At 39.7% G+C, this 27,208-nt stretch overlaps 1 protein-coding gene and 1 long non-coding RNA gene across 19 annotated transcripts in view; one reads left to right on the top strand and one right to left on the bottom strand.

The window, feature by feature from the left end:
• Positions 1 to 27,208, bottom strand: part of LOC125769928 (uncharacterized) — a 141,387-nt gene that overhangs the window by 1,533 nt on the left and 112,646 nt on the right. The window lies entirely within an intron of this gene.
• Positions 899 to 24,782, top strand: LOC125772338 (adenylate cyclase type 2). Of its 18 annotated transcripts, none has more exons than XM_049443940.1 (19): positions 7,049 to 7,177; positions 7,987 to 8,101; positions 8,732 to 9,021; positions 12,434 to 12,564; positions 13,165 to 13,362; positions 14,361 to 14,903; positions 15,056 to 15,183; positions 15,608 to 15,766; positions 16,008 to 16,140; positions 16,879 to 17,389; positions 18,087 to 18,322; positions 18,396 to 18,622; positions 18,711 to 18,912; positions 19,022 to 19,278; positions 19,438 to 19,600; positions 19,860 to 20,180; positions 22,808 to 22,822; positions 23,258 to 23,500; positions 24,021 to 24,782. In XM_049443940.1, exons 3-19 carry the CDS (start codon positions 8,955 to 8,957, stop codon positions 24,150 to 24,152), a joined length of 3,666 nt encoding a protein of 1,221 aa, XP_049299897.1. In that variant the 5' UTR covers positions 7,049 to 7,177; positions 7,987 to 8,101; positions 8,732 to 8,954; the 3' UTR covers positions 24,153 to 24,782. The 18 variants fall into 18 exon arrangements, with proteins under 18 accessions (XP_049299889.1, XP_049299887.1, XP_049299888.1 ...); XM_049443939.1 differs by lacking the exon at positions 7,987 to 8,101 and adding an exon at positions 7,758 to 7,851; XM_049443941.1 differs by having other exon boundaries at positions 7,065 to 7,146.

Raw genomic sequence — 27,208 nt, 5'->3', positions numbered from 1 at the left:
TGGATGGGTGTGGTCGCGTTAGTTAAAGCCGTTGTTAAATTTAACATCCCAGCCATTTCAGCTTTGCAGCATCCGTCCGACGGACAGGTGGATCGTACATAAACACTAAAAGAAACGGCAAACTCCACCCGCCCGGTGTTATGATGTCATACCAGCACCAACGAAACCATATCAACGAAAGAATGATTATTATTTCTTGTATGTTTTTTTTTTTTTTTTTGCTTCAAGTACAGGAAACAGACCCATCCATTTCGCGAACAAGCAGGCAGCTGGCCACATTTGTCACAATTTTTATAAGCGATACAAACCAACCGAACAAAAATATCGGTCTTTTGCCGGCGGGTGTGACGGTTTTTGTCACATACGAGCCACCACTTCCGAAAGACCGAGAGATGTATGCAGTTGATGCTGTAAAGTGCAATTTATTATACAATTTCCTCTGTTCCTTTCCCTTTCCGCCCTGCTCAAGCATGCTTGTGCCGTAATTCGGCACATTTTGTATCTCGTGAGTGCGAAAACAATCGACGATGATTGGCTCAGGCAGATTCTAGCGATGCGAAGGTGAAGATAGAAGGGCAGGTATGTGTTAACGTGTCTTGCAGGGAGCAACATTAGTATTACGATACAGTACCGTACCATTTTTGCTTGTTGCGGGCGATCAAGGTCACATTTAAAATTCATATTCACATATTCCATTTTTTCATATGTTGTGATACTTTCGTATTCATGTACCTAACCCCCAACTGGGACGTAGAATGGAGATAAAGATATTTTACGCATCATTCGTTACATATGACCGGCAGCGCAGTGCTAGAGCTGAAAACTTGCACGCACTGTATACTAATCGCACTCTCACTATCGTCATGCCGCAATCGGCTACCGCATGCGCGCTGCTATCTCGCCAACGGCACCGTTGCAGCGTTATATTGGTGGATGGACAACGACAGTTGATTCGCGACCGGCTTGGAAGCCCGATGCCTCCATTGCGTACACGGGTCGGATTTTCTATCGTTAGCTAGCCTAGAGTAATATGAGTGTTATCCTTTTCCTTAAGTCTATTGCTACTAATCATGTGTGTTACACAGTGTTGCGGTGCTGCGTTGTATAGTGCGTTGTGCACATCCTTCAGCTAACGGGTCAATGACTTTTTTAGTTATGTTGGTCGTGCTCTACTCTTGAAATTCACTCACGACAAGAGCGATCGAGTGAATAGGTGGTGGCAAATCTCCCGAGTGATAGGGGCTAGGTCAAAACGGCAAGCGAGACCAGCGGGCAAACGAGACATCACGCAATCATATTTCATCATTCACGGTCACTTGCTAACGAAAGGATAGAGAATGCGATGTCGTGCGCAACTCGTGAAAATACTTCTAACATACGCCGCGCGGTTCGTCGTGCGGTTCAATCTGGGCAAAGGATTAGCGAAATAAACAACGAGCAAGAAGCGTTGGTTTAAAAAGAACGTTTTGAGTGTTTAAGTGTACCGGAACCAAACGTTTGATTGTGGGGCGGAATTTTTGTGCCTTAGATTATTACATTTTACCCACTTATCTGGGCATCGCTCGATGCCACACGAGATACCAATATAATCAATGTGCTTATCGAACTCAGACGCTGTCGGATGTTAAATTGCTTCGTCGTATTGATAAGCGAAAAACCCCGTTTACAATGTTTTCAAATGTTTGCATAACTTTTTTTAATTAACCATTACGAGAGCTCGCCTTGTAGCCCTTAGTCCAGAGCATGAAAGAGATTTAATTTTTATACGAGTACTACACTAACTCGTCACAGTGACTCTACTCGTCACTTGCAAAACTCAAGTTCAAAACCACAAACCATCCGTAACCTTCACCTTCTCAGCTGTCTAAGGGAAATTTATGAAATATTAAAACAAATCACCTTCGCGGTTTTGTAACGTGTCGTGTCTCGATGTGCCTCTTCGCCCAGCCAAGTGTTGGTTTGAATCATATCGGCCAAAGGGTGCAAAACGAGTTTACTACACTGTTTTGTTGTGTTGATGGTGCGGCACACGTGTCGACAACAGAACTAACCGTACACAACACCGGTCGTGCAGTTTCGGACATCCAATGGGACAATTATATTGCTTTGTACTGTAGAGTTTTGCAGCAAATATTTTACAGTGCAATAAGCATGAAAAAGTGTCATCTTATTTTAAACAATTTGCTTTAGTGTTATAGAAGTTTAAAGATTGTTACCTTTTTTTAATTTTGTTACTTTTTATAGTTTTCTTTTCGCAAATTGTTCGTTTTTTTTTAAATATAAAACATACTTTTCAGACTTATCAGTATGTACCAGTCATTGAAATCCCATTGTTTCACATGTATAAAAGGTACATTTTTCCATGGCGGACGTTTATTTCTGCCACCCAAACCGTCCGTTGTGTGGTCTTTGTATCGTTTGCACCTATCATGCAAATGCATTCTCATCCGCCATCGTCTGCGACCGGTGAATATTAAAATTAAAATTAAAAGCAATCTAATCGCAACCTGGATCAGTGCCGCTCGTGCCGCTCACTGTGCAGTTTGTGTTCGTGGTAGCACATTTGGGTGTAGTCACGGTAAAGTGTAATTGGACGGAAACATCACCAGCCCGCTAATGTGCGTGGTATTGACGCGCGTCAAAAATCCAAACCGGTCGGTCGAGCATTAACAATATTAACACTCGCCCCATCAGATAATCAGATAAGGAGGTGTTCACTCTCCTTCAGTCTCCGGTTGGCGATTGAAGCTGCAAAATGACGTGAGAGGAACGCGCCAAAATGATCGCATTCGGCTTTGTCGCGTCACGCTAAGCCCCAGCGAAGGAAGTGAAACGATGCAAAGACGATCCGTCTCGAAAAGGGGGACGCGTAATCAACTCAACTAAAACTCACCACCACCTATACTGCTGCGGGTGGCGATACAAACTGGTGGTGCATAGTGAACATGCGGTACAAATAATACAACGCGCTCGTCCAAACGTCCCGTGATCAAACGAATTCGCGCAAGTGTCCGCATTTAGCATCATCCGTTCGCTGCTGAATGGCGATCATCGTCATCGATCGTTTGCGCATGTGGTGGTGGTGATAATTTTGCGTATTTCTGCAACATTTGCGTACTTAGAACTGCAGATTGGTGCCGGAGGAAAAACCAACCTTTCGTAACTGCTTTTCAATTTCGATTAGCACCACCACTGTAACATAACGAAAAGAATGTGGCCTACCGTAACAGCTGAGTGGAGGATAGCAGGCTGATAATCGTCGTTCGCCGTCGTCCGAGCCCATGTTTATCGCGTGCTGCGGAAATGTTTATGATAAAACGGTGTACATTGGTGTGCGCGTCCCACATGTTGCGCCACTCGCAAGCGCCACCACACCCCGGCCCGGAACGATCTAAAATAAATGTGCTAGTGACGCTTGCCACGGGACAGTCGCAGTGAAGGAAATACGCTAGTTTACTGTTTACGTTTTTATTTGCGTTTGTGTTCCATTACTTTTGTTTATTTACATGTTGGTATGATCGGAGAGTCGGTGTTTTCGAAAACATGGGAAGAACGCGATCTTCGTATGGTTACGGACGAGATTTGCAAATGATTCTATGCAGCTTTCGATGCAAAAAGCAGAAAATCACTGAAATTGTATGTTATTTCAGGGTTTTATTGAATTCACTTAAAATATCGTATTGGAACCAAGTTCTTTCTGTATGCCTACTATTGGATAAATGTATTTTATTTAAAACTAAATCGGATAAATATATTACAATATTATACATAACATGAAACATACCCACCCGTCGAAAAAAACCAGCTTCAATTGAAAGTGCCGCTAAGTAACACTCTGCCACATTTTTCACAAAAACCCCCAGTGTTGTTCTGTAAACAAGTAAAAAATAGTAACCCGCTTCTTCGGTTTGCCGCTCATAATTTCCCACTCCATTGCCGAGTATCATTTCCATCCTTTGGATCTATTTTCGTTCAACACGGCTTAGGTCTCACGTCATAAGCAATCGAGTGCAAAACCGTGGTTTGTCCACGAACCACCCTCCCTGGTAGATGATTTAGATGAAATGAGGGGTTTTAGAATAAATCTAAACCGTAATGGTGGTCTAGCGGAAATTTCACGGTCTATCGAAATAATCCACTGGCCGTTTTCTGCTGTGATATTTTCGGCCAGTCAGGGGTAAAAAAATGTATATGTTTCTTCCTCTCGGAACGGCATTAACTGCGATGAACCGGAAGAACGGTTGTGGAATTCTTTCAAGAAAATCTGCACCATGACTCAAGTGTTTTCTTCACCGTCCGGTTCAGATTATGGACAAGTGAGTGTTGGTTTTTGAAGACTTTCCGTTTGGCATGGAAGGAATTTATTTGTTTCAATGTAACAAAATTTGCTTTTGGTAAATGCTAAATTAATAGTTAACTATTAACTAAATTAATTATTATTATGTTTTTTTTGCTCGGTTAGAACGGCTTGGCCGTATCAAGACTTATTTTACCACGTAGCAGGATAGCCAGTCCATGCTCCGGGGAACGGTCCGGATGGGATTTGAACCCGGTCCTGCCATGTGGACGGGCGCCGTTTATCACATGCACCACCAGGCAGCCCCAAATTAATTATTTATTATTATTAATGATTAATTATTTAGTAACGAAACTAGTATAAATTTTAATCAAATTGAATATGATTGTTTTCTATATCGTATAGAACGATTAATGATAATTTTTTTAAATATTTATTAGACTACCCTAAAACATGAAGATAATGCAATTATTTATAAAAACAGAATATGTTTATAAATTTTAAAACAAAAACGCATTATAACATTCGAACCTGGATCTAATATTTTTTATAATATCATCTAGTACAGTGTGCTTATAGCAAGAACTGAAGTACTCCAGCTACTATCTTTCAATGTGATCCACGTGCAATTTCAAAGTGCCGAATGTATTCATCTATATTATCGACTACAGTGTGAAGGAGTGTAAACGTAGCTTTTAAATACAGAAACAAGACGGTCTAATTTGCGCAATGATATACGAACTAAACATACCGACACCGATGGCTTTTGAAAGATATTCCAGAACGATGCAGGAACGGATAGAAGATGATATTCTTTCGGGTGAGTAGCACTTCAGTAGATTGGTAGATTAGATTTATTTTGTGTAATTATTTATATATTATAATTATTATCTTTTTACAAAATTCCAAAACGTTTACAACAACCACTTAACAAACCAGATTAACAAAACCAACGAAAATTATTATTACATTTTTAATAACATAAATAAATAACAATAAATGTATAAAGCTTTTTGTAACGTTCTATTTTTGATGTTTTATAAATTACCCACCAGAAGCATATATTGGCATATATTTTGCAAACCAGATTTAACCTTTCCACATTATGAATGCATTAATTTAATTTTAATTTAAATCACAACAGCGAAGGCAATTTTGCATTTGCATACATCAATTGCCACATAAATAAAGTCATTACGCTAATGGACTAAACGATCGGCTTGAAAAAGGTGCACCAAGGTTACCTTCCGTGGCTTTAACCTGTTCGACTAAAAACTTGACTTCCATTCAGCTATATTCAGCAAGAAAGTTGATTATGTCACGCGCACCTCAGCCGGCGAACGGAACATAAAAGGATGCAACAATGGCAATCTAGATATTCACGTGTAACGTCAATGTTTCGTACTGCCGGCAGGGAAAAAGGGCGTACGGCGTAAGAAAGAAGAAAGGGGGGGGAAAAATGGTAAACTTTTACCTCGTACTCCGGTACGGATGCAACCAGACTAGATCAAGTGCCCCCTTAAGCGCACCTTTGGCGGGATTGATTCAATTTACGAACCCAGCTCAACGTTGTTGTTTATACGTAGACGCTAAAAGATGATGATAAAGTACGTGAGAGCAGCAGCAGCAGCGAAAAAGCCCTTTCGATATCCCCCCTCGTCTCGGGACGTCTCACATCATGTGGAGTTCTGGCTTTTAACTTTAAATATTACAGCACGGGTAGCGCTCTCATTTGCATAGATAATACTAATTAGCCGCCGGCTGCTGATTATGATGGATGAAACTTGGCACTCCGTATTGGAAGGTCGCATAATATAAGTCTTCTGAAAAGAAGAAAAAATTTTTCGCCTGCAAGCATACAGGTGTTTGCATGATGTTAGCGAAAACGGGTTCAATTTTACACCCAGAAGCAAAAGATTGGTTGTTGCTAATAACGCAACAGCACTGTTGCCATTCGATAACAATGAGCATTATTCCCATTGATAATGTTTGTTTATCTATCGTGCTTTACGGAAATATTAAAAACAATCACTATTAGATCAATAACCCACTACTTCTATAGTATAGTGTAGTACGTTGTCTGGCCGATTGCCGAATGCCACTCCAACCGACCGGTTGGGTTAGGTAAATAATCATTCAACAACAGTTATGAATGGAACCTCTATCGAATTCGTCGGAGCTACCGTGACCCTGGCCTTGTAGACCAGCGACCTTAAAGTGACCTCATTGTGCCGGTTGTGTTAAGGATTCCGTGGCTGCGCTGTCAGAGGTTGCTTCAAAGGCTGCGTTCCGAATGTGGAGCTTATGCTAGACAACGCCAGTTTGTTTATCCTTACATACCATACCATTGTAGCTGCCGGTAGCTTTGTGGTAATAAAGCATGCAACAACTTAACAAAAAAGAAGAAAAAATCAAACAAACAAAAAAATACAACACACCCGAACTGCCCCAAGCACGTGTTGCTGGCGAAGTGCGCTTTTTACACACTATTCCAAATCCGCCGTAGGTCGCGTTCTCACTGCGGTACGAACTGCGCAGGCGAATGGTTTCGTAAAATCCGAAGCCCCACATACACACGCACACACCGCATCTCCATGGAGCCCGCGCGCTGCAATGCTTGAAACCAACCCCAACAGCTTACCTAAAACCAGCGTGCAACAGTTCCTCGGTCTTGTCTGGCTGGCTCGGTTCGGTTTTGTGCCGAACCTGTTTTGCGGCGCCACATGTACTATACTGTGAATCTATAAAAATTGTGCCCTTCGTGCCGGGATCCGCTCAGTCAGTTGTTGGATGCGATATTAGACGGTCCTTCTGGTGTAGTTAGTGCGCTAGCTGTTCGGCTGCCGGAAGTACATATCGAACTTGAACCATATTTGTGTGGTAGGAACGCGTCGATGAGTCTAACAAACGTTCGCTGCCTGTTTTAGAGGCAGAACGCGCTAGATGAGTTTCGAAATTGGAGCAGTTCAGTCTCGTTCAGCTCGAGTGCGCACAGTGCAGCAGTGTGGTGCCGTTGACAGCTTGGTTACAAACCGACGCGCTCAGGTGCCGTTGCACCCATTGTGCACACGCTTGTGGATGCAGTATCATATCACCAAATCCTCCACTTTAAACGGTTCTTATTTCTTGCGAGCGGTCCCTACCTTTACGCGACTACTCCAGCGCCAGTGCTGTTGGCCAACATTCGCAAGAGTGTGTGGAATGGAATCATTTCTAAATTGCGCTGGTAGGCAACGCGCTCGCAGTGCCAACAAAGTGACTGACATGTTTTCATGCTGACTGCTTCATTCAAAAGGATATTTATAGCCTTCATTTCTATTGTGTAGCCACCACTTGTGTCATTGTGCTGTGTCAAAAGGGCATTCGGAGTTTTGGAATGCAAATAAATTTCTGTCTTATCCACGACGCGCAAACGGTCGATACATGATAACACATTGTGCATTTGGATTTTCTTACCAAGATGACGAAACTGCTGTCCTTTCGGTGATAACAACACAGTGAGGAAGTGATAAATATTCATTCGTTCAGTGAATGATTTTTCTTTATCAACGTGAGTGAGTATATTTCAACCGAGTGTCGTGTCTTTGATGTTTAAAACGAAACGAAATAAAAATAGATTCGATATTGATTTATCACGATCGAACGTGCCAATAATGGTAGAACGATTTAGAATATGTTTTATTTTACAGCGCTGATTACTGAAAGTGAATAATTGCTGTTCGATTCCGCTGTGTTATCGGAGCACGGTGTTGATAGGATAATTGCAGCAACAGCAATTACTTCCTTTGTGCTTCGAACCAAATGGTAATAGTGCTAATCAAGCGGCCCCGTAAGCGTGAGTGAATCTGCAAGTACAACTACATAATTGTTCTGGTTATTCAGCCATGACACTCGTCTGTTTAATAGATTGATTGGTTTTAACGCTTCATCGCCATAAACGAACGTATCAGTTTCACACAACGTTAATTTGGTGTTCAAGGATGATTGCTTTGTCTTCTTTCTTTACATGGAAGAGGACTGCAGAGTGAAATAAATCTATTTGGTGTTTTTCTTTTCTTTTTGCTTTCGTTGCCTACCTTACAGTTGGCAAACAAATTTGCGTGAATAAAGAAGCTATAATAAGAGTGTTTCATTGATTGAAAGGAAACCAGTCGCAAAACAAACGGACACATTCTTGCCGTTGTGAATACTCTACCCGCGCGTTAGAAGTTCGAAACGTTATTGTGTGAAGAATGTAAATTTAATTAATGCAATACAGGTCAATTCCATTTGAAATGCCAATCATTTTTAATGGGAAAGTTGAACTAATTGGGTAAATTAAACGTTGGTTTACTGTTTATCGTGCAGTTATATTATTTTTAATTACCTGTTGGTTTTTCTATTCTTTTTTTTTGTAATTCCATCACTATTGTTTGTTCGTTGTGTGATAAATAGCGTGTGCACGAAAAATTTCAAATGAAAATTATGAAATGAATTAAAAAGTGGCGGTATGTGAAAGTGAGAAAAAAAAAGTATTGCTTTGTTATTTATACCTACAACAAGCACAATCGTTTTGTACAACATTACTTCATGTGTGTGTCCTGTGTATGCAGCATTAAACAGTAAAAACGGTTTTCCATTCAGTACTAGCGCCCGCGATTCGCTGTGATAGTGTGCAATGGATAAATTAGAGATAGAGCCGAACGAGGATGATGACGACGACAAGGCAGATGATGTTGTTGCAGGTTAATAAATGTGATTTTTTGTGACATTACTTAAACATCAAAGAATTTATTATTATTACTTTAAACTTAATATCCATTATTACAACGATTGCGGATTTGTGAACGAAAAAATCAAATACTACAATAGCAATATGGGGTAAACAACAAAAAAAAACTTTGCACTTTTATGCAATCCATTTAGCATACTTGTTGATATTTCTGAGTGATCATTTCGAGAAGAAACGCCCCAGAAGCACAGCGTTTGTCGTCTTGTTTACAGATATCAGTTTTTATATCGTGACCAAAAAACAGCATAAAGAAGTAGAGTACGTTCCTGAAGTACGCAACAAGCTATGCTTCATTTCTAAAGGTCCAATTTACATCTAATTATGCGTTCAATTTACCAACGCACTTAAAAGGGAAAGGCAATTATACTAGACGTCGCAATCTATCTGGCTTTCTCCGGAAAATTTGCGCTCACCAGTTCCTAACGATATTAATGGCCGAAAGCAGTGCCAAAAATATAAACTCATACAAGATCATGGCCCTGGCGATGTTTCTTGAAATTTTTTCCCCCAAATCTAAAGATAACTTCTCCCTGTGATTTTGAGGGTTCACTTTTCGATAATTAATCATATACTATTGCTTCGAGGACATTATTCCACCACCACCGGCACGTGTGTCTGGGATTGGAAGGGAAACGTTCGTTTTTTTTAATTTAATGTATGATCGAAACGCAACTTATCTTTACCATTACAAACACAACAGTTTTTTTGGTCATAATGTACCCTATATTCAAATTGTCTGCACATACATTATTTAACTTACAATAACAAATATAAAAGCATAATGCAGCATAAATCACGCACGGAATACACTACTCTTCGACCGAACATTCCTTTTCTACACGAGCTTCTGGTGAACTTTAAATGTGCTTTGTACTACTAAATCGTGCTTCATACAGACATGTTTGCAGCTTTACTTACTCCCAACCAGGCAGATAGTTTTTGTTGACTGCGATGTATTTGCATATTGTTTGAGAAAGGCAAACATGAAACGGTTCTTATTTGCTCTTGAGATTTGTGAATAATTAAAGACTTTAGAAAGTACCAGCTCTTATTTAATCGCAGGGATTCACATTTGAATTGCATTCTGATCCGCTCTTCTTCTCTTGAAAATGTGTTAGTAGAGAATAGAGCAACTAATATGAAACAAGAGGGTACTTTTCTGGTTCCTTGAAAAGTTTCCCCAGTTAGCGTCAGCATATTAGGTTTAGTAAAAGAAAAATTTAAGCTAATAATGCAGATTTAGTCAAGGGCATAGTGAAGACAGCACAGCTAAAAACACGCAAAGTAGGAGTTTAATCTCAATTAAAACATTTATAAATTTTATGAATTAAAACCCTTATTAATTATTCACCATGAGTCAGCACCGGTTGTGTTGATGTGTACCATGTTACAAGGCATTTGTAATTCACCTTATCCCGGGCATTCTCAATTGATTTTGAAGATGTTTGTGTATTTTATAATTGCGATTTTGGAAGGCCGTTCAACAAAGAAATAAATAAAAAAAACATTTGCAATTTAAGCTTTCAATGGTTAAAGTTTTTTATAAAATACATCTTTATAATTCCTTACTGTTCATCCCATTCATTCTCGAATAATCGCTCTACAGATGCACAAACCATATAATTACCATCATATAACTAAGCCAAAAATAGACCCGAGATGTCAGTTTTCATATCATTCAGGTTGTGAAAAAATCAGAAACTTCTTCATAAAAAAATCGTTGGTTCTTGGCTTGCACTGATGGTTCTATTACGTGCCAAACAATCAACCAACACGTTCGTCGTCATTAAACCGCAAACCCACTATGATTGAAATAACATTAATCATTCAAAATTGATCTCCAACTCTCACGTAATTGACGCTTGATTCGTCCTTAAAATGATGTCAAGCAAAAACGCAGCTTCTTGAGTGCTGTTTCGGAAACGAACTTTAACCAATATTGATGTTGCTCTTGACTTCAAGAGCAATAAGAAGGGCTGCAGAATGAAAAACATCGTGTCAGTCTAGCAAAAGTTTGTGGTTTTACGATGGGAAAGTATTTCATGACACCAGCAAAAACTTTGGCTCCTCGGGAAATTTCCATTGTTTTTCTTTGTGTTGTGTGATGATGTTATACTACCAGCTGCGCTTCACTGTTCATGATGAGTTGGGCTTAGGCAAACGTAATTCAAATATCTTGATTGTGATTGCTAAAAGTACAATAGAAATTATACGACCCATGATACGTAACAAAATGTTTTCTTATTCTAAAGTTATACAAAGCTTATCATTATTATGCTTATTTTTGTCAAATCTATGAAGGAAAATTGTCCATCGTATTGCACAAGAATCATATGTGCACATTTCAGATTTTCAGCAACACGATATGTAAATCAACTGGAAATATATAAACTTGGGAATCCCTTTCATGCATGATTTAAACGACCCTAACTAGCAAGTGGTATCAGCAGGATCGATAACATGGCATATGCTTCTTCCTTGACATTTCGAAAACATGTTGATTCATGGGATCAGCATTATCATTATTAAGCCATTTTAAATATTACCAGTATTTTTTAAGTTTTGTTTCTATTTTTAATTGTTGTATTTTTAAGTAAACAATAGGACAACCCTAAAGTAATTTTTATCGAGAAAAAGTATGAAATTGACTTTACTTTTAAACTTCATTACTACCAAGAAACATAAACATGGAACATAGTTTTAACTACTTGGCAAATAGACACTTTCGATATAACTGCTCCTTATTAATCAATTCATTCCCTTAATACTCGGAAATCCAATGTAGTCTGTTTTGGCATTAAATTAAAATTGTTGTTAGTAACTGATCGATCGAAACAGATACGGCTTTATATTTGAAAGTTCTCCTTTCGAACCGTACGAACCAGAAAATTCATTTTTATTCATAACGACTTCCGGTCGGGCCCACTCAACATGCTCATAAATCGAACGGATATTTGTCATTGCATTTTTCTGAAGGTCATTAAGGTTCAATCATGGGAAGAAATCCAATAGACGGACTGCCCATGACGTAACGTACAGCATTCATATTCTAGAATTCCGTTTTCCATTCATTGCAATGTCACTTTCACTTTGCTACTTCAATAGGCAATCTCGTTTCCAGTGCTTAAACAGGAACAGAATGGCATAACATTTTCCGATGGCAATTTTATCCATCCACTCACTATTCACGATCCTAGTTCACGCCAACCTCAAACTTTTTTTTCCCCATCACCACCAACCAAGCTTCTATAAACGATAGAAGGACATTATTCTTGTACGTTCCGTTGATAATGTTCATTCAGTTCTAAGTTTTAAGGATTTAAATTGAAATTCTCCTTCCGTCCGGTTCTTATCCTAACCTACAGAAAACTCGCATCTAGATGACCTCTACACAAGATATCGGCAACGACTTCGAAGATCGTTGTTTATCACCGGACTGGGAATTTCGATACTTTCCTGCATCACTTCTATCGTCCTCTGTGCGCTTCACGATGCGGTAAGGTGGCGTTTTCATACCTTTCCTTTCATGATGTAACTACGTAGATCTGTGTATTTGTGTATGTGTGTTTGTTTGGTTATGTTCTGTTGTAATAAATCCCTTTGCACTCTGTCCAAAGCCAATGCAATTCCACTGCGGTATAATGACTGTAACGTCCTAAACTATCCTTTCCTTAATATCTTACAATCACGATAAACTGTTTCCTTCAACTTGTCGTATGCTGTATCCATTCCTTTTGCTCTATCCAAGCCATCCTGATATGTATTTTGTTTTTTTCTCAAGATGTCGAATGCTGACGATGTTCTATTTCTCTTTATCTATCTCTCCCTTTTTCTATCTCTCTTCCGCTACTTGTCTGTATGTACTATTTGCTGATTTCTTGTCTTCTCATATGCTACCACGTGCATGAACTATGTGTGTAATCCTACGCGTCCATGTACCATATCGTATGTGATTGTGCCCATATATTGCATCGCCATTAAATAACGTAACACACACAAAAACCAAACCACTCCTAATCAATTTTAATCGCGCACCTACACAAACAACATGGGAAAAGAAAAATCGAGATCCAAATTGAAAACAGTTGATTTATAGATTCTGGCCGATCTAGCTCTGCTGGCTGGTGCATCCGTAGTACTATGTGGGATACTGGTGGCTTTGCAATTCCCTGCAGTGATGAACTCGCCCCTGGCTGCACTTTCCTTTGCGATTCTAACGACCGGTACGATTGGTGCAATCTCCACGTTTGTCGGAACTCAGCTCGCTCCGTTGCCACTGTTTGCACTGATACTCGTAAGTATTTTCTAGTTTTTTATTATTTTTTCCCTCTACGTGAGTTGCGTAGATGTTTTAATTATTATTATTCTCGTTTTCAATTACTGTTAAAAATAATTAAATAAGTTATCAAATTAATAATCTCGTTCATTATTAAACCAACGACTCAAAAACACATTGCTGCAGCACAATGTAGAAATAATGATGTCTTTATGTAACGTGCAATTCGTTCGGGCAAACACATGACACAATTATAACTTCACATTTTTCTTTTTTTGCGCCATCGGACAGCGCATCTCTCCTCCATCGTCACTACTACAGTGACTACTGCAAGATATAAGCACGATAATGATGAAAATGTGAATAAGATCACAGTATTATGGAGAAAAGAATAAAAGAGACTAATTAGTGTTGTGAAACCCGGGGCACATGCAAAAGCGCCAAACAACCAAACTGTGTTGGGCTGTTCTCACCCAACCGTTGCGGTACGGTGTCGACTTTAACAACTACAGCACCATGTAGCTATTCTCTGCTACCTCCTCTTTCGGCTAATATGCAACACTTATTCATTACAAGCAGCTTCACCTTACCCTTTAGGCCCGCAGAATTCCATCCGTCATTTGCATACCCAATTCCAATTCGTGCCATAATGGTACCGCTCACTCGGCTCCGTCAGGGCACCGCTGTGTGTGTGGCCTCTAACCGCCGTATGTGGTCAAAGTAAGAGGGCACCAAACGCAGCAGGGTGTTAATTTTGCTCTAGATCCAATGTATCTTTTCAAAGCTCCGCATGAATATTTTTGTAGCAAACATTTTACACAGTGGCATACAGTTGTCCGTTCATGATAATGCGAAGAAAAAACAATACCGAATACAATCCTGCTCACCGTGGGGTTCTTATCTTCATAAACCGTAATATTTCACTTCAACCTAAACCTTGTTTAACAACAACAGACAGTTCATACTTCCAAATACTTTCCACTGAGCGTTTGGTTTTACTTTTTCCACAATTCCAGGGTGTACACACGATGCTACCAATTTCTTGGCCCGTGTCGGTGGTGCTTGCCGTGCTGCTTTGCATCGTCCACATTGGGTATCGCATCCTATCACAGGTCTACGACTTTCCACCGACATTCTTTCCCCAGCTGCTGGCGGAAACCGTGTTCCTAGCGTCGGCTTCCGTTTCCAGTCTCTACTACCGTATCATGTCCGATGCGGCCCATATCGATGCAGTGGACGGTACGAGAACGGGGATTGAGCAACGGGTGAAGTTGGAATGTGAACGAGAACAGCAGGAGCAGCTCCTGCTGAGTGTCATACCGGCCTACATTGCGGCGGAGGTGAAGCGTAGCATCATGCTGAAGATGGCCGACGCCTGCCAGCGTGCCGGCGGCCAGACCCAGACCAGATTCCACGAAATGCACGTGCAGCGACACAACAACGTGTCCATTCTGTATGCGGACATCGTCAACTTTACGCCACTGTCCGAGCAGTTGACAGCATCCGATCTGGTTAAGACACTAAATGAATTATTCGGACGATTTGATCAGATCGCACAAGTAAGTTCGGTGTACAGTTTTGCTTTGCTTACTCTTACTCTACACTCTCTGTACAGGAGCAAATTTAAATTTGTTTTAGTAACTATAACAGTTTACAAGATACCAATTATAGTGCTTCAAAGCTACAACCTTTTGGTCTTGTGATATTGCAGGAAAATCAATGTCTTAGAATAAAGATTCTTGGCGATTGCTACTACTGCGTGTCTGGATTGCCTGTGTCTAGACCACATCATGCGGCTAACTGTGTCAACATGGGGCTACAAATGATAGATGCAATACGGTGAGTTCTCGGAATCAACAACAGAACATCTATTATTTATTGTTCTATGTTCTATTTTTTGTAAATTTTGGACTAAATTTTGTATTTCGTCCAATTCTGATGGGGTTTTAAGTCATATTTTTATTAGTTTTACACGTATTAGTATACTTTGCAACTAATGTCTAAAAAACTAAAGCTCACAACGCGTACAGATCTTGCATAACAATCTTGATTGAGTGTATGCATAGGATTATCTATATCCACGAGTTGACTAGGTTTCCAGGAAAAGGTTAAAAAATCGATTCCGTGTCATTCATACGCCCTGCACTTGTGACATTTCCACCTCATCGCAATGGCAGTAACACGACCAAATTGAATTATACCGTACGTCTAAACCATCAATCCTTCACGAAATCATATTTTCCATTCTGCTCCCGTTCTGCAGATTCGTGCGGGAGGCGACCGGCTTCAATGTGGACATGCGAATCGGTATACACACCGGTAACGTCCTGTGCGGTGTGCTGGGTTTGCGGAAGTGGCAGTTCGACGTTTGGAGCGATGACGTGACCCTGGCCAACCATATGGAAAGTGGCGGCGTCGCAGGGTAGGAGCATAATCGTTAGCAGTTTCTACCATTTCTGGTCGTCCCATGTCGTTCGACGTTGAGCGACGTGTAGCGACGTTCCCTGGACAACTTTCCAAAGGGTTTTCGCCATGTATCGCCCTCGGGAAAGGATTCCCACACCCGTGCCCATTATTAACTTTGTTTTTCTTTCATTTTCCTAACACCGGGTACCGGGGGTTTGACTCACAACAACACAATACTATCTGCATCCGCTGCGCAGCCGAGTACACATCACAAAGGCAACGCTGGATTATCTAGGCGACATGTTCGAGGTGGAACCGGGCGGTGGTGCCTCCAGAGAGTCCTACTTGGCGGATCATAAAATTGAAACATATCTTATCGTGCCACCGAAGGTAAGTAACCGGCTCGGTGCTTCTACATCAACTGGCTGTTTGCTGGAGGAGCAACAGAGTCTTTCGTTTTCGATACTCGGATTAAGTGGGTGCTGGATTGTTGCCCTAAAATATGTACGCCGTGATTTACTATCTTACTTACGAACCTTTTCAATGTTTGGCTGTGGAAAAATCGAGCAATTAAAGATGATGTTTGATTTCTTTTCTACTAGTGATAATATTATCATCATTACCGCAGCTTAGTTTTTTGCTATTTATTTAGTATTATTACTATAACCATATGACTCACAACACAAAATACATATCGCTTCCAATACTATATACAATCGGTTTAACATATATTTCCTAAAGTATTTTTAAAAAAATATTATGGTTAAGCCTTTCTGCACCAGACACTTGCCGAATAGAAAGGGCAACAAATAAACCATTTTTATCCCAACCTTTTTTAATTGTCGCATAAAATCCTTCCACACTAGCGACGCCACCCAAATCCTTCATGAAAGCTCATTGTTTAAATACAGGGGCTACGCATCCTCGTTCCTTCTCATTAGGTTGACCGCTTCGTTGAAGCGAGAAATGGAACCCTAAACCAGGGATTACTGTGATAGGCAAATAAATGCTACCTTTGTCGCTGCTCGTAAGCGCTTCAGGATGTTTGAACGATTGGCGAGCCGGCTAATGAAATGAAATTTTCTGTTCCTTTCCCGGTTTTGTAACGAATCATAAACTCTGCCGCAGAAACCTGCAACCGATTTGGGTAAGCCAACAACCACCGACTCACACACGCCCACCTCGAACCTGGGTACTCCCTCACCTACGGCGATGGTGCAAATCAACGAGCCCGAGCAAGAGCACCTGCTTCCGGTCTTGGAGCCTCCGAAAACACCGAAAACTCCACGGACCCCCAAAACTCCGGATGATATGCGGCGCTCGCACACCTCCATCTCGCCTGTTACTATACCAGAGGAACAGGAACAACTGCTGCCACCATCATCTCCGGCCAATATTGCTTCCGGTGGGCACGGACTGGTTCCACCGCCATCACCAAACTCCAAGCAAACCGTACAAATCAACCCGCCCACCATTAACGAGGAGACGCTGGATAACGACGGTACAGCGGACGATGACACTGGTGAAGCGGACGAGGGAGAATTAAGGAAGAAATCTTGCCTGACGCTTCCCGTCGAACCAATTACCACCAACGGACACCTTCCGGAGCGTGTCGGAAGTCGCAAGCTCTCGGTACAAGGTACGGCGTAGATGATAGCAATTTCTTTACTATCGCAATCTTTCCCTCTTGATGCTTGTGGGTTTCCATTTGCTTTCGTTGTTCTAGAAGCAGACAGAAGAACAAAAAGGCAATTCATAGTTAATGGGAATCCATTTGTTTTGGAACAGACCAAAAAATGGCTCGAATATATGTATGGGAGAGAAAAAACCCATGACGCGATTGTAAAAGAATACAACAATTTTGCGTTAAAACCAACACAGTAGATGCGTTAACAAATATTTATTTAAAACAAGTTCATTTTGCTCAAAATCAGGCAGAGCTCTTGAAAACTCCAGCAATTAAATTTAAGCAAAGAAGAACAATTCACATGAAAATGTATTTGTTGTACAAACATGTTTCATACGATTTGTCATTTCTTACTTAATGTTTCGTAGATCACCGGGTTAGTTATTTAGTTAGAATCACATATAAAAGCTTTTTTTCTGGCAATATAAACTTATTATTATCTCAATTGCAAATCATCAAAATGGACAGTATTATGCCATTATTATGATGAATATTTCCCATGTTAAAGTTAACTAAATCAAGCTGTTGTCAACTAAATTGAGAATGTGTATAATAGAATTTCACCTATACATATCGTCATAGAGCACCGTATTCTAAGACCTTTACCTAAGCAGCCTACTCACTCACGCAACTTTACCAATTTCCACAGGATTGATTGCTTTTGCCGAACGGCGAAAATCATCAAGTTCTATTTTCGGCGACATGCGCAAAATGTCAATTTCCAACATTGATTGTCTCCGGTCGCCCATGGTAGCGACACCGGGGGGACCATTGGTACGCACACGCCCTTCATCTAAGATGACAAAGTACGTCGAGTGTTGGGGTGCAGATAAACCGTTCGCAAACATCACCGACTCCAAGATGGCAAAGAACATTGGGTTGGCGGTAAGTGTAATGAGACTAGCGAGACCATTTCATATTTCTTCAGTGATTCGTGGATTCATGGTACCATTTGCAGAGTATTGCGATGATCGAGTCTAATCTGCTCCCGGAAGATGGGTACTGCGGTGAATGCAAGTGCTGGGGTCCACCAAAGGAACTGCAACCCGTCACTATGTGGTATAGAAATACGGCCCGAGAAACCCTGTTTCGTGCACAACCCGAGCCCACGTTTCGCTTTGATCTCATCTGCTCCTTCATTCTTTTCCTGACCATAGGACTGATTCAAGTAATAGTATTTAAAAGGTAAGCAGCAATGGTTTCTTATCTTAACTATTATCAAAATTTTACATTTTCTTTATAATGTTTCATTACACTAACTGGCCATTCACAGCAATGTAGTCGTTATTGGTTCACTCAGTGCAACAGCTGTAGCTTTAGGATTGTTTTTATACTTAAGCAACTACCAGATGTCGAACATTTCGCCGCCGGGTAACAACGGCCCAGGACAGGTCATCGCTGCCAGCCGTGGTCTTCGTTTAGCAATATTCCTCATTGCCACCGCTCTCATTGCGAGCTGTGCCATTTTCAGTGTGGTAAGTCACCCAATTGTGCCCGAAGCTCGGGCACCGAAAACAACAACATTGCTGCTCACATCAGTTTTTTTTCTTGTTTTGCCTTCCTTCACTTAACACTCCTTGGCAGATAAACTTTGACGATTTAGTTATAGCCGACATACATTTTGTGAACAACACCACCGAGGATATCATGTACGACGACGAGTTTGCTCCGGTTGCTCCCGTCTACCTCTATATGTGCGCAATCAGTCTAGCAGCTGTGTCCGCTTTTCTAAAAGCAGGTTTTCTTGTCAAGGGATTGCTGATGGCACTATTCGTTGCTGTTCAGTCCTCGATCTTATGGACAAGCTCTCTCTTTGAGGCATATGGGATATTGGACAATTCGTAAGTATTTCTTCAGACTTGAACTGCTGAATCTACTACAATACTAAATGACTAGAAATCTATATGCCATTTTACAACATATTCAATGCAATAATCTAAATAGACTCTAAAAGAACTTAATGGAACCAATTATTCTACCAATTCTACTTTTTCCTATAGATGGCCTTTAGGATTTCAAGGCTTTTTATTCCTATTACTGATAAGTGCGGTGTTGCACACACTCGATCGCCAAGGTGAATATGTCGCTCGAACGGACTTCCTGTGGAAGGCGAAGCTCAAGGTTGAACAGGAAGAGGTCGAAACTATGCGCGGAATCAATAAGGTAACTATTTAGTAGCCGTGGGAACCATAAAAACTGTAAATTAATCGCCGTTACTGTGGTTCCTGCATTCGTCCATCCGGAACGTGCCACCTGCAACCTGGTTCCTTTGCTTATTTTCCATTACCTTTTTTCTTCGCCTTCAAACCACAATGTGTGCTGCTTGACGTGTTGGGATCTACCACCGTGCTACCATCGCACGATTTTTGCTATGTCCTGTGCCACGGTTGCCGCGTATGCTCGACGTGTTTCGGTCGAGTAGATTTTATTGGAAAACATATTGCCCGCACACGTCGCCCAGCACTTTCTCAAGAAGGAACGTGCCGTGCAGGAGCTTTATCACGAGAGCTACTCGTCTGTTGCGGTCATGTTTGCCTCGATACCGAACTACAAGGAGTTCTACGATGAAACGGATGTGAACAAGCAAGGGCTCGAGTGCTTACGGTTACTGAACGAGATTATCTGCGACTTTGACAAGCTTCTGCTCAAGCCAAAGTTCAGCGGTATCGAGAAGATAAAAACCATCGGAAGTACCTACATGATTGCATCCGGACTGCGCCCCGGCAAAGAGGAAGGGGCCACGGTAAGATCCCTTATCTTTAAAACATACAACTGCTTCCCATCGTCGTAAAAGGGAGCATTATATTCGTGCCCGTGCCGTACAGCCGCTCTACAGTTGTGTTTCCAATTCGATTTGTATTTTGCTTGCATCCTGTTTCGAAGCTGCATGAACTATGAATAGAGAGATTTGCTAAGATGATGTAGTTAAATTTGTCCTCTCGAAAATTTATGGATGTCGTAATGTGAAACCATATTTAAAATTTGATCATTTTTACAAAGTTCCACAAAGCAATACAGCCTAAATAAATTCGAAAATACAAAGAGCATGATACAATAGATGATTGTTTTACAGTTTGTATACTTCAGAAACAAGAGTAATCACAGACAGCAATATTGGAAAACATTAATATGATTCAATCCCACATTTCCTTTCAACTTTTCCCCAACACGAAATTCTTGCAACAAAAGTTCTTTGGAATGGGGCGTAAAAGCACGTAAAAGTGGCCGACTTCACCATATGATTAACTAAAACTTTCAGTATCGGACAAAACAATAATTGATGATTGCAACTTGTGTGGTTAGCGAAAAAATCTTTAAAACAACATGATATAGTCTAATATTTATTCTGAAAAGGCCGCATATTATTCATTTTTCATCGTTATTTTTTTTTATTTGCTATGTTCTTGTTTAACCGAATTTTATAAAAATTATAACCCATATGATTTAAAAAAAAACATTTCAATTTTATGTTGTCTCACACTTCTTGGTCTTCTTGCTCCACAAGCAATGAAAAAGAGTATTTTACAGTTTAAAATCAAATCAAATTACAACACGGAAAATAAATGAAAATTTCGCCCATGGACACAACCAGTACATGGATATGGACTAGAGATGTGCACACTGAGTAAGAGTGAGTGAGTGAGTTTAATCTTGCATAGGGGTTAATGGTTTCAACTCAGCATAAGGAGTTTTTATGACTCTTTTACTTACTCCATTACGCTTTTACTCACTCACTCTCTCTGCCGACTAATGACTCACTCACTCATAGTAGAGTGATTTAAATCCAAAAATAGTAACAAAACACTTACTCGCTCTTATTGCGTGAGTTGAAACGCAAAAGAGTGAATCGACACAGAGAGTGAGTAAAAACCCCGAGGAGTGAGTCATTAGTCGGCAGAGAGAGTGAGTGAGTAAAAACGCCAAGAAGAATAATTAAAGGATTAGTTTTGAGTAATATTTTTATGACTCGCAAAAGAGTGAGTAAAAGATTCAAATCCTGATAACCACTCTTTCACTCTGTTTCAACTCCCTGAAAAGAGTGAGTATTCTCATCTCTAATAAGGACACAACCGTACACGATTTTTTCAAAAAAACCTTTGAGCCTAGTGAGGAATTACTAATGGCTGTAGAACTACGTTTCTGACCAAGGATTTGTCTTAAATTTACTTCAAATATTTTAACTTATTGACAACAATATGCAATATTACCCGACAAAGTAAGGATATTATCAAAAATATTGGTAAAACAATTTTTAATTCGACATAAAAATACGTTGCTTGGCCAGGATATATATGGCCTGGATAAAATGGATAAAATATGGCCAGGAAAAAAAAGCAGTAGGAAAAAAAGTTAACTTTTGAGATTTTTTTCACATTTGTTTTAAACCTTCTATCTTAATTTTCGTTTTAGTCAAACATAAATTATTCAGTTATTCGATTTATATCAAACATTATTTTTTATGTGTTGTTACTTTTTACTTGCTTTGACTCAGTTATATTTCTTATGTCTGATACTGTATATATCAACGGTATACATTGTACACAACACACACTCAGCAAATATTTATAAAAAAAATATCAAACATTGTTATACTTACCGAGGCGTTGATGATGAATTCAGCTCCTAACAGGTATAATTAGCATCAAATTCAAAATGCGGGTACATAGTAAACCGTTATGGTTTTATAGTAAGCCCTAAATGAACGTGGTTTCATTATTTGGCAACCGAAATTGAACGATTCAGGGCTTTTCAAAGTTTCCCTGATTCATCGAATAATTTTCACAGCCATCAACCCAAACCTGCTGCGGGCAAACAGCCTGATTGCTTTATTTGTTTGGGTCGATACTGTCTGAACATTTCTTTTCATTACGTTAAACGTGTGCAGAGCGGTACGCAAGGAATTTCCTTGAGCTAATTGAGAAATATCATTCAACGCATGTATTTCGGCACCGTGAAAGGTCGGCCCTGACTTATACGCAGGTCTTCTACGGTTTATTAATTTTATTTATGGGTCATGTAAGTAATTCCTATTCCACAAGCGCATGCATCTTAGCTCTCCTCCATTATGTTTTTACCATGTACAGTAAACTACCCTAAACATGTCGGGGGTTTAAAGGTGTTTTGAAATTTTTTGCTAAGGCTAATTTTCGTGTTTATGAGTTACAACAATTTGCGCAGATACTTCTTTTCCAACGTTAAAAACTCCAAAGCACAAACATAACCATTAATTGCTTTGCAACATACCACAAAAGGCGTTGGTGCTAACACTCACCGAGTTGTTTGAAATGTTTACACTTTTGCTCCTGTTGTACTAACTCACTTGTTTCCCTTTTCATGAATGTTCGTTTGTTTCTACGTCCAACCTGGTAGAAAAATAATGAGCTGGTACGTATCACCACAGACTGCTGGAATGGTAGACCTTGTTAGACTTTCGATTTTCGCCATCACCACCGGATGCTAGCAAACGGCGAAACGGCTAAACGATGTTAGAGGAAGCATCCAACACACCTTCACTCTCTAATGGAATCGAAGTGCTTCCCATTGCCTTCCCGTCTGCTAGCTTCCGGTGCATGGCGATGTTATTATACCATCAATTTTTATTCGTCCAACATCATGACCTATCGTTATTTTCGCCATTTGCTCTGCATTATGTGCGCTCCTCTTGGAGCAGTTTTTCAATTTGATTATTTTTCACCGTTCTTCAATCATTATCTTCTTCCTTCTCCACTTCGCACTTGAAACAATGTGCGCTAACTTTTGCGGTGAACGCTTTTTCCCGGATGACCCCAACGCAACGCATGGGTTTTTTTGCCTGCACAGGATGAAAAGCGCACCGAGGAGCATAATGTGGTCGTGCTGGTGGAGTTTGCCATCGCTCTCATGACGGCATTGGATCAAATAAATCGTGAATCATTCCAACGATTCCGGCTGCGGATCGGCCTCAACCATGGTCCAGTGATTGCCGGTGTCATTGGAGCCCAAAAGCCGCAGTACGACATCTGGAGCAACACGGTTAACGTGGCGTCCCGAATGGATTCGTGTGGGGTGATGGGCCGTGTGCAGGTAATTGAACGCCCGAATAATGGGCTAACTTTCATGTTTATTTATGTGCTAACCTAAGAATGTGGCCAGTTTTTTAGGTACAGGCGAACAAAAGATGAGCCTTACCTTTTGTTTTGTTGTCGTTGTGCATATTTTTAAATCACATGATGTAGTGAATTTTCGGAAAAGAAAATCATGCTTATTTTTAAAGGCTCTTTTTTAGAAACACGAAATTCATCTAGGATAATTATCCTTTTCACACAACGTTACATTCTTTTCCATTTTGAACGTGTTCCATCTTTTAACACAACTTTCTCGTAAAGACAATTGTGTACATGTTGTTTTATTTTTGAGCTGGAGCTTTTAAAGCTTAATGATGTCTCTTGAGAAATAAAAAAAACACTACCAGTGATCGTTTGATGTTTATCATTTATCAGCTAGCACATAAAACCGAGCTGTCAGACACATTGTTACTATTATTTCCATTTACTTTTGCTTATGCACACGAACTCTCCTTCTTTTCTCTTATCACAACCCTCAGGTGACGGAAAATACGGCCAAAGTCCTTATGGCAGCCGGCTATTCGTGCGATTGTCGTGGACCGATTCATGTAAAAGGCAAAGGAATTCTTACGACATACTACGTCAAAACACCATTCGATGAACGTATTTAAGTGTAGTTCTGATAATATGTGCCAAAAGACAGTGTTGCTGTAAAAAGCGTAACCATACACCAAAGACACAAAACACACAAAAACACAAAACCCGTCGTATTCAGTATTACGAAGCAACGCGATGATTTTAGAATAGCAGTGAGACAAACAAACTCTCCGTACCAGCCGTCAACGGCTTTGTCGTTCATATCATGTACCTTGCAAATGCATTGAACAACCCGTCATGTTTAATCGATATTGGTGAAATAGTTCTACAATATTGGTGTAAGCGTTGCAATTCATATTTGCAATAAATGTTTCACACAGGATAAATTATACCTCCATACATATTCACCACCGACTAAACGTGCTTTTAACAGATTGGAATTTCAAATTTATGCCGGCATTTGTTTGCTCTATTTAATTTACATTTTCGAACAACAACAATCATACGGTAATTGTGAAACACAACATCTACACGTTTTATGTAAATGCTTTAATATGCTTTATGGAACAAAACTTTCGACAAAAATTTTCCTACAAATATAGTGTGGCCGTCATACATGCAATGCTTCGATTCCATCATACCTAAAGCCAAATAAATTTATCCTTTACAAAAGTCAGATGTTGTGCTGTAAAGTTAAGAAAGTATGCCGTGTGTTTTATTTATTAATGCAGTAAATTCCTTCGCCAGAAAGAAAACGCTCCAAAACTCACGGCAAGAACATATCTCCATCATGCTAGCATTCTATTACGCCAATTTTATCACTCCACACCAAAGCGGCAGTGTAATATATTTTGCTCATCTTAAAGACAAAGTGGATCCATTATGCCAGTCTATTACCTGAAAAAAAGCGGGGATGTTCCTAAAGGGCATAGCAATGTCAAGGGAATTCTACTTATGGCAATATCTTGAAGGGTGGCTCTTACCCTCGCGCGGGAGTTTTGAAGATAAAGGTAAAGCTCACCGGTGCAGCTGGCAAAATGTATGTTTGCTATTTACTATGTGTCAAGCAGATGAAAGATGAATACAATAATTCCTACAATTGCCATAGTATAAACACCAAAAACATTATCATCTTTACACACTACTTGAGAAGCAACAACTCAAACAGAGCACGCATTTCTCCTGGACTCACACGTTCATATAGTTGACTATCTCCATTATTTCCAACTAGCCTAGTATGGCCCACACCTGTTACACCGCACCTGTCGGATGCATGCGAAGAATATTTGAGTGGTATTGAAAAGAATACAGAGGTTGCGAATGCTGCTGTGGTACGATAAAACCTCCCACACCACCTGGAGAAGAAATACGATAACGCTCTTAGCCACCGGCAAGAGCTTTTTTCGCTGCTGAACCTTTTGTCTGTTATCCACCACTTAAACCTCAGCTTAGCAAAGCTGGGTAGAAGACAATGTGCATGAAACCATTATCAACTTAGCAAAGCAGCGCTACTGCTTGACCCAACCCACCTCATAAATGACAATATATTCCGATTGCGTTGCTAAAGGCAAACATCAGCACTAACATTCATTGTTACATTTTGCCACTCACCTTTCACGAAACTTTCCTACTTGTGCTCTGTTTCGTTTCGTCAGAATACGTTTCATTTCGTCGTTTCATTTGCAGTAGGTATCCATTTTTTTCTGATACCTTCACAATAAAAGCATCATTTGTAGGATGCAGATGAATATACACAATGATTTTTCTTTCGTTTTTTCGTGATTATTCTTGAAATAAACCTGATTTATTCAATTTTCACTATGACGGCATATGCCGTAATAAATCTGACATTTTTTTTGCAACATATTATAAACCAATTTCAAGCAAAACGAACAGATTTGTGTAAAAGCTCCGAAACATTAAAGAGCTACAACATTTGTTCTCAATTTTGTTTTCCTTCCATCGCTATCACATTACATTAAAACTTCCTTCAATGAATACCAATGTCTCACTGGAACACACAAAATCCATCGAGCGTAACGGAAATCGTATAACTTTATTTCAACATTTCAACTACGTCATCACGTACTCACCACCTTAAGATTGACAGTTCGGCTCCAATTCCAATAATAAACTTTGGTTTTCATGATGATTGTATTAGCAACATCGATGAACCGTTAAAGAACCACAAGCCGCGTACTTCACCGTGACCTTTCACATTGTTTTCTTCTTCGTTAAACATTAAATTAAAGAACTAATCGTAGGTCTTCAATTTGATAAAGGCTAAATCATCCTTAATTCCTGCAAATTATCGGATGTGGTCGAATTATCCGAAACCTTGATTCTTGATCAACATACGTTTAAAGATTATTTTCTTATCAGCGGTGCAACAGAAGACAACGTAAGTAACTTCTTCCCATATTGTGAAGTTACATGGAACTTTAATAAGTTAGTACCATACAAATATAGCTGTGTACTCTTTTTTCAAAATATTACAAGTATGGTTTTCGACTTTCATACTGTTGTAACAAATACGCAGTTGAAATACAGCTAATATCAATACAATTGTGTGAAATACTGGGCGTCTCCATTACACTAACACGTGCTTCGACTATATTGCTGATAATTACTATCTATTTCATACTACTTTAACAACATTTTAAGAGTTAAAAAACAAATAAAAATGGACTAAAACCTAAAAAAATTGAAAAGAATTCTTTATAATAAAGAACAAATGAAACCAGCGAACTGACCAAAAGATCTTAATGAAAAACATTCACTTTTGCTTTATTGTAAATGTAACTGTGCAATAATTTTGGAAGACGATAACAGTAATGATTTTTTTTTTCGTGTAAACGATCGCCGTATCGCTTACAACTATTTGTGACTTAAACAATAAATGTCATCGTATAGTATTTGTGAATACCATTGCTAATTGTACAGTAAAGTAAAAATCATTCTAATAACGACCAAGTTTCTATTCGATTTAACCGAATTATGAGAACTACTGCTGATTTTACTATTAATACAACAAATCCCAACCTAAAAAAAAAATTGTTTATACAGCTCGTCAAAATATATTGCAAACAACAACAAAGCTCAAGAAATGTAACATGAAATTACCTTGTAA

The sequence above is a fragment of the Anopheles funestus genome, chromosome 3RL (assembly GCF_943734845.2).
Source record: "Anopheles funestus chromosome 3RL, idAnoFuneDA-416_04, whole genome shotgun sequence".
In the NCBI taxonomy this organism is placed as follows: domain Eukaryota; kingdom Metazoa; phylum Arthropoda; class Insecta; order Diptera; family Culicidae; genus Anopheles; species Anopheles funestus.
This window is presented reverse-complemented; position numbering and strand designations above follow the sequence as displayed.

What these genes read in the sequence shown, in the direction of transcription:
- LOC125772338 (XM_049443932.1), top strand. Translation starts at nt 5,027, where the DNA reads ATGATATACGAACTAAACATACCGACACCGATGGCTTTTGAAAGATAT. An exon ending in CAAAGAACATTGGGTTGGCG is followed by an intron (nt 18,323 to 18,395) that starts GTAAGTGTAATG and finishes TACCATTTGCAG; the next exon opens with AGTATTGCGATGATCGAGTC. An exon ending in CAAGTAATAGTATTTAAAAG is followed by an intron (nt 18,623 to 18,710) that starts GTAAGCAGCAAT and finishes GGCCATTCACAG; the next exon opens with CAATGTAGTCGTTATTGGTT.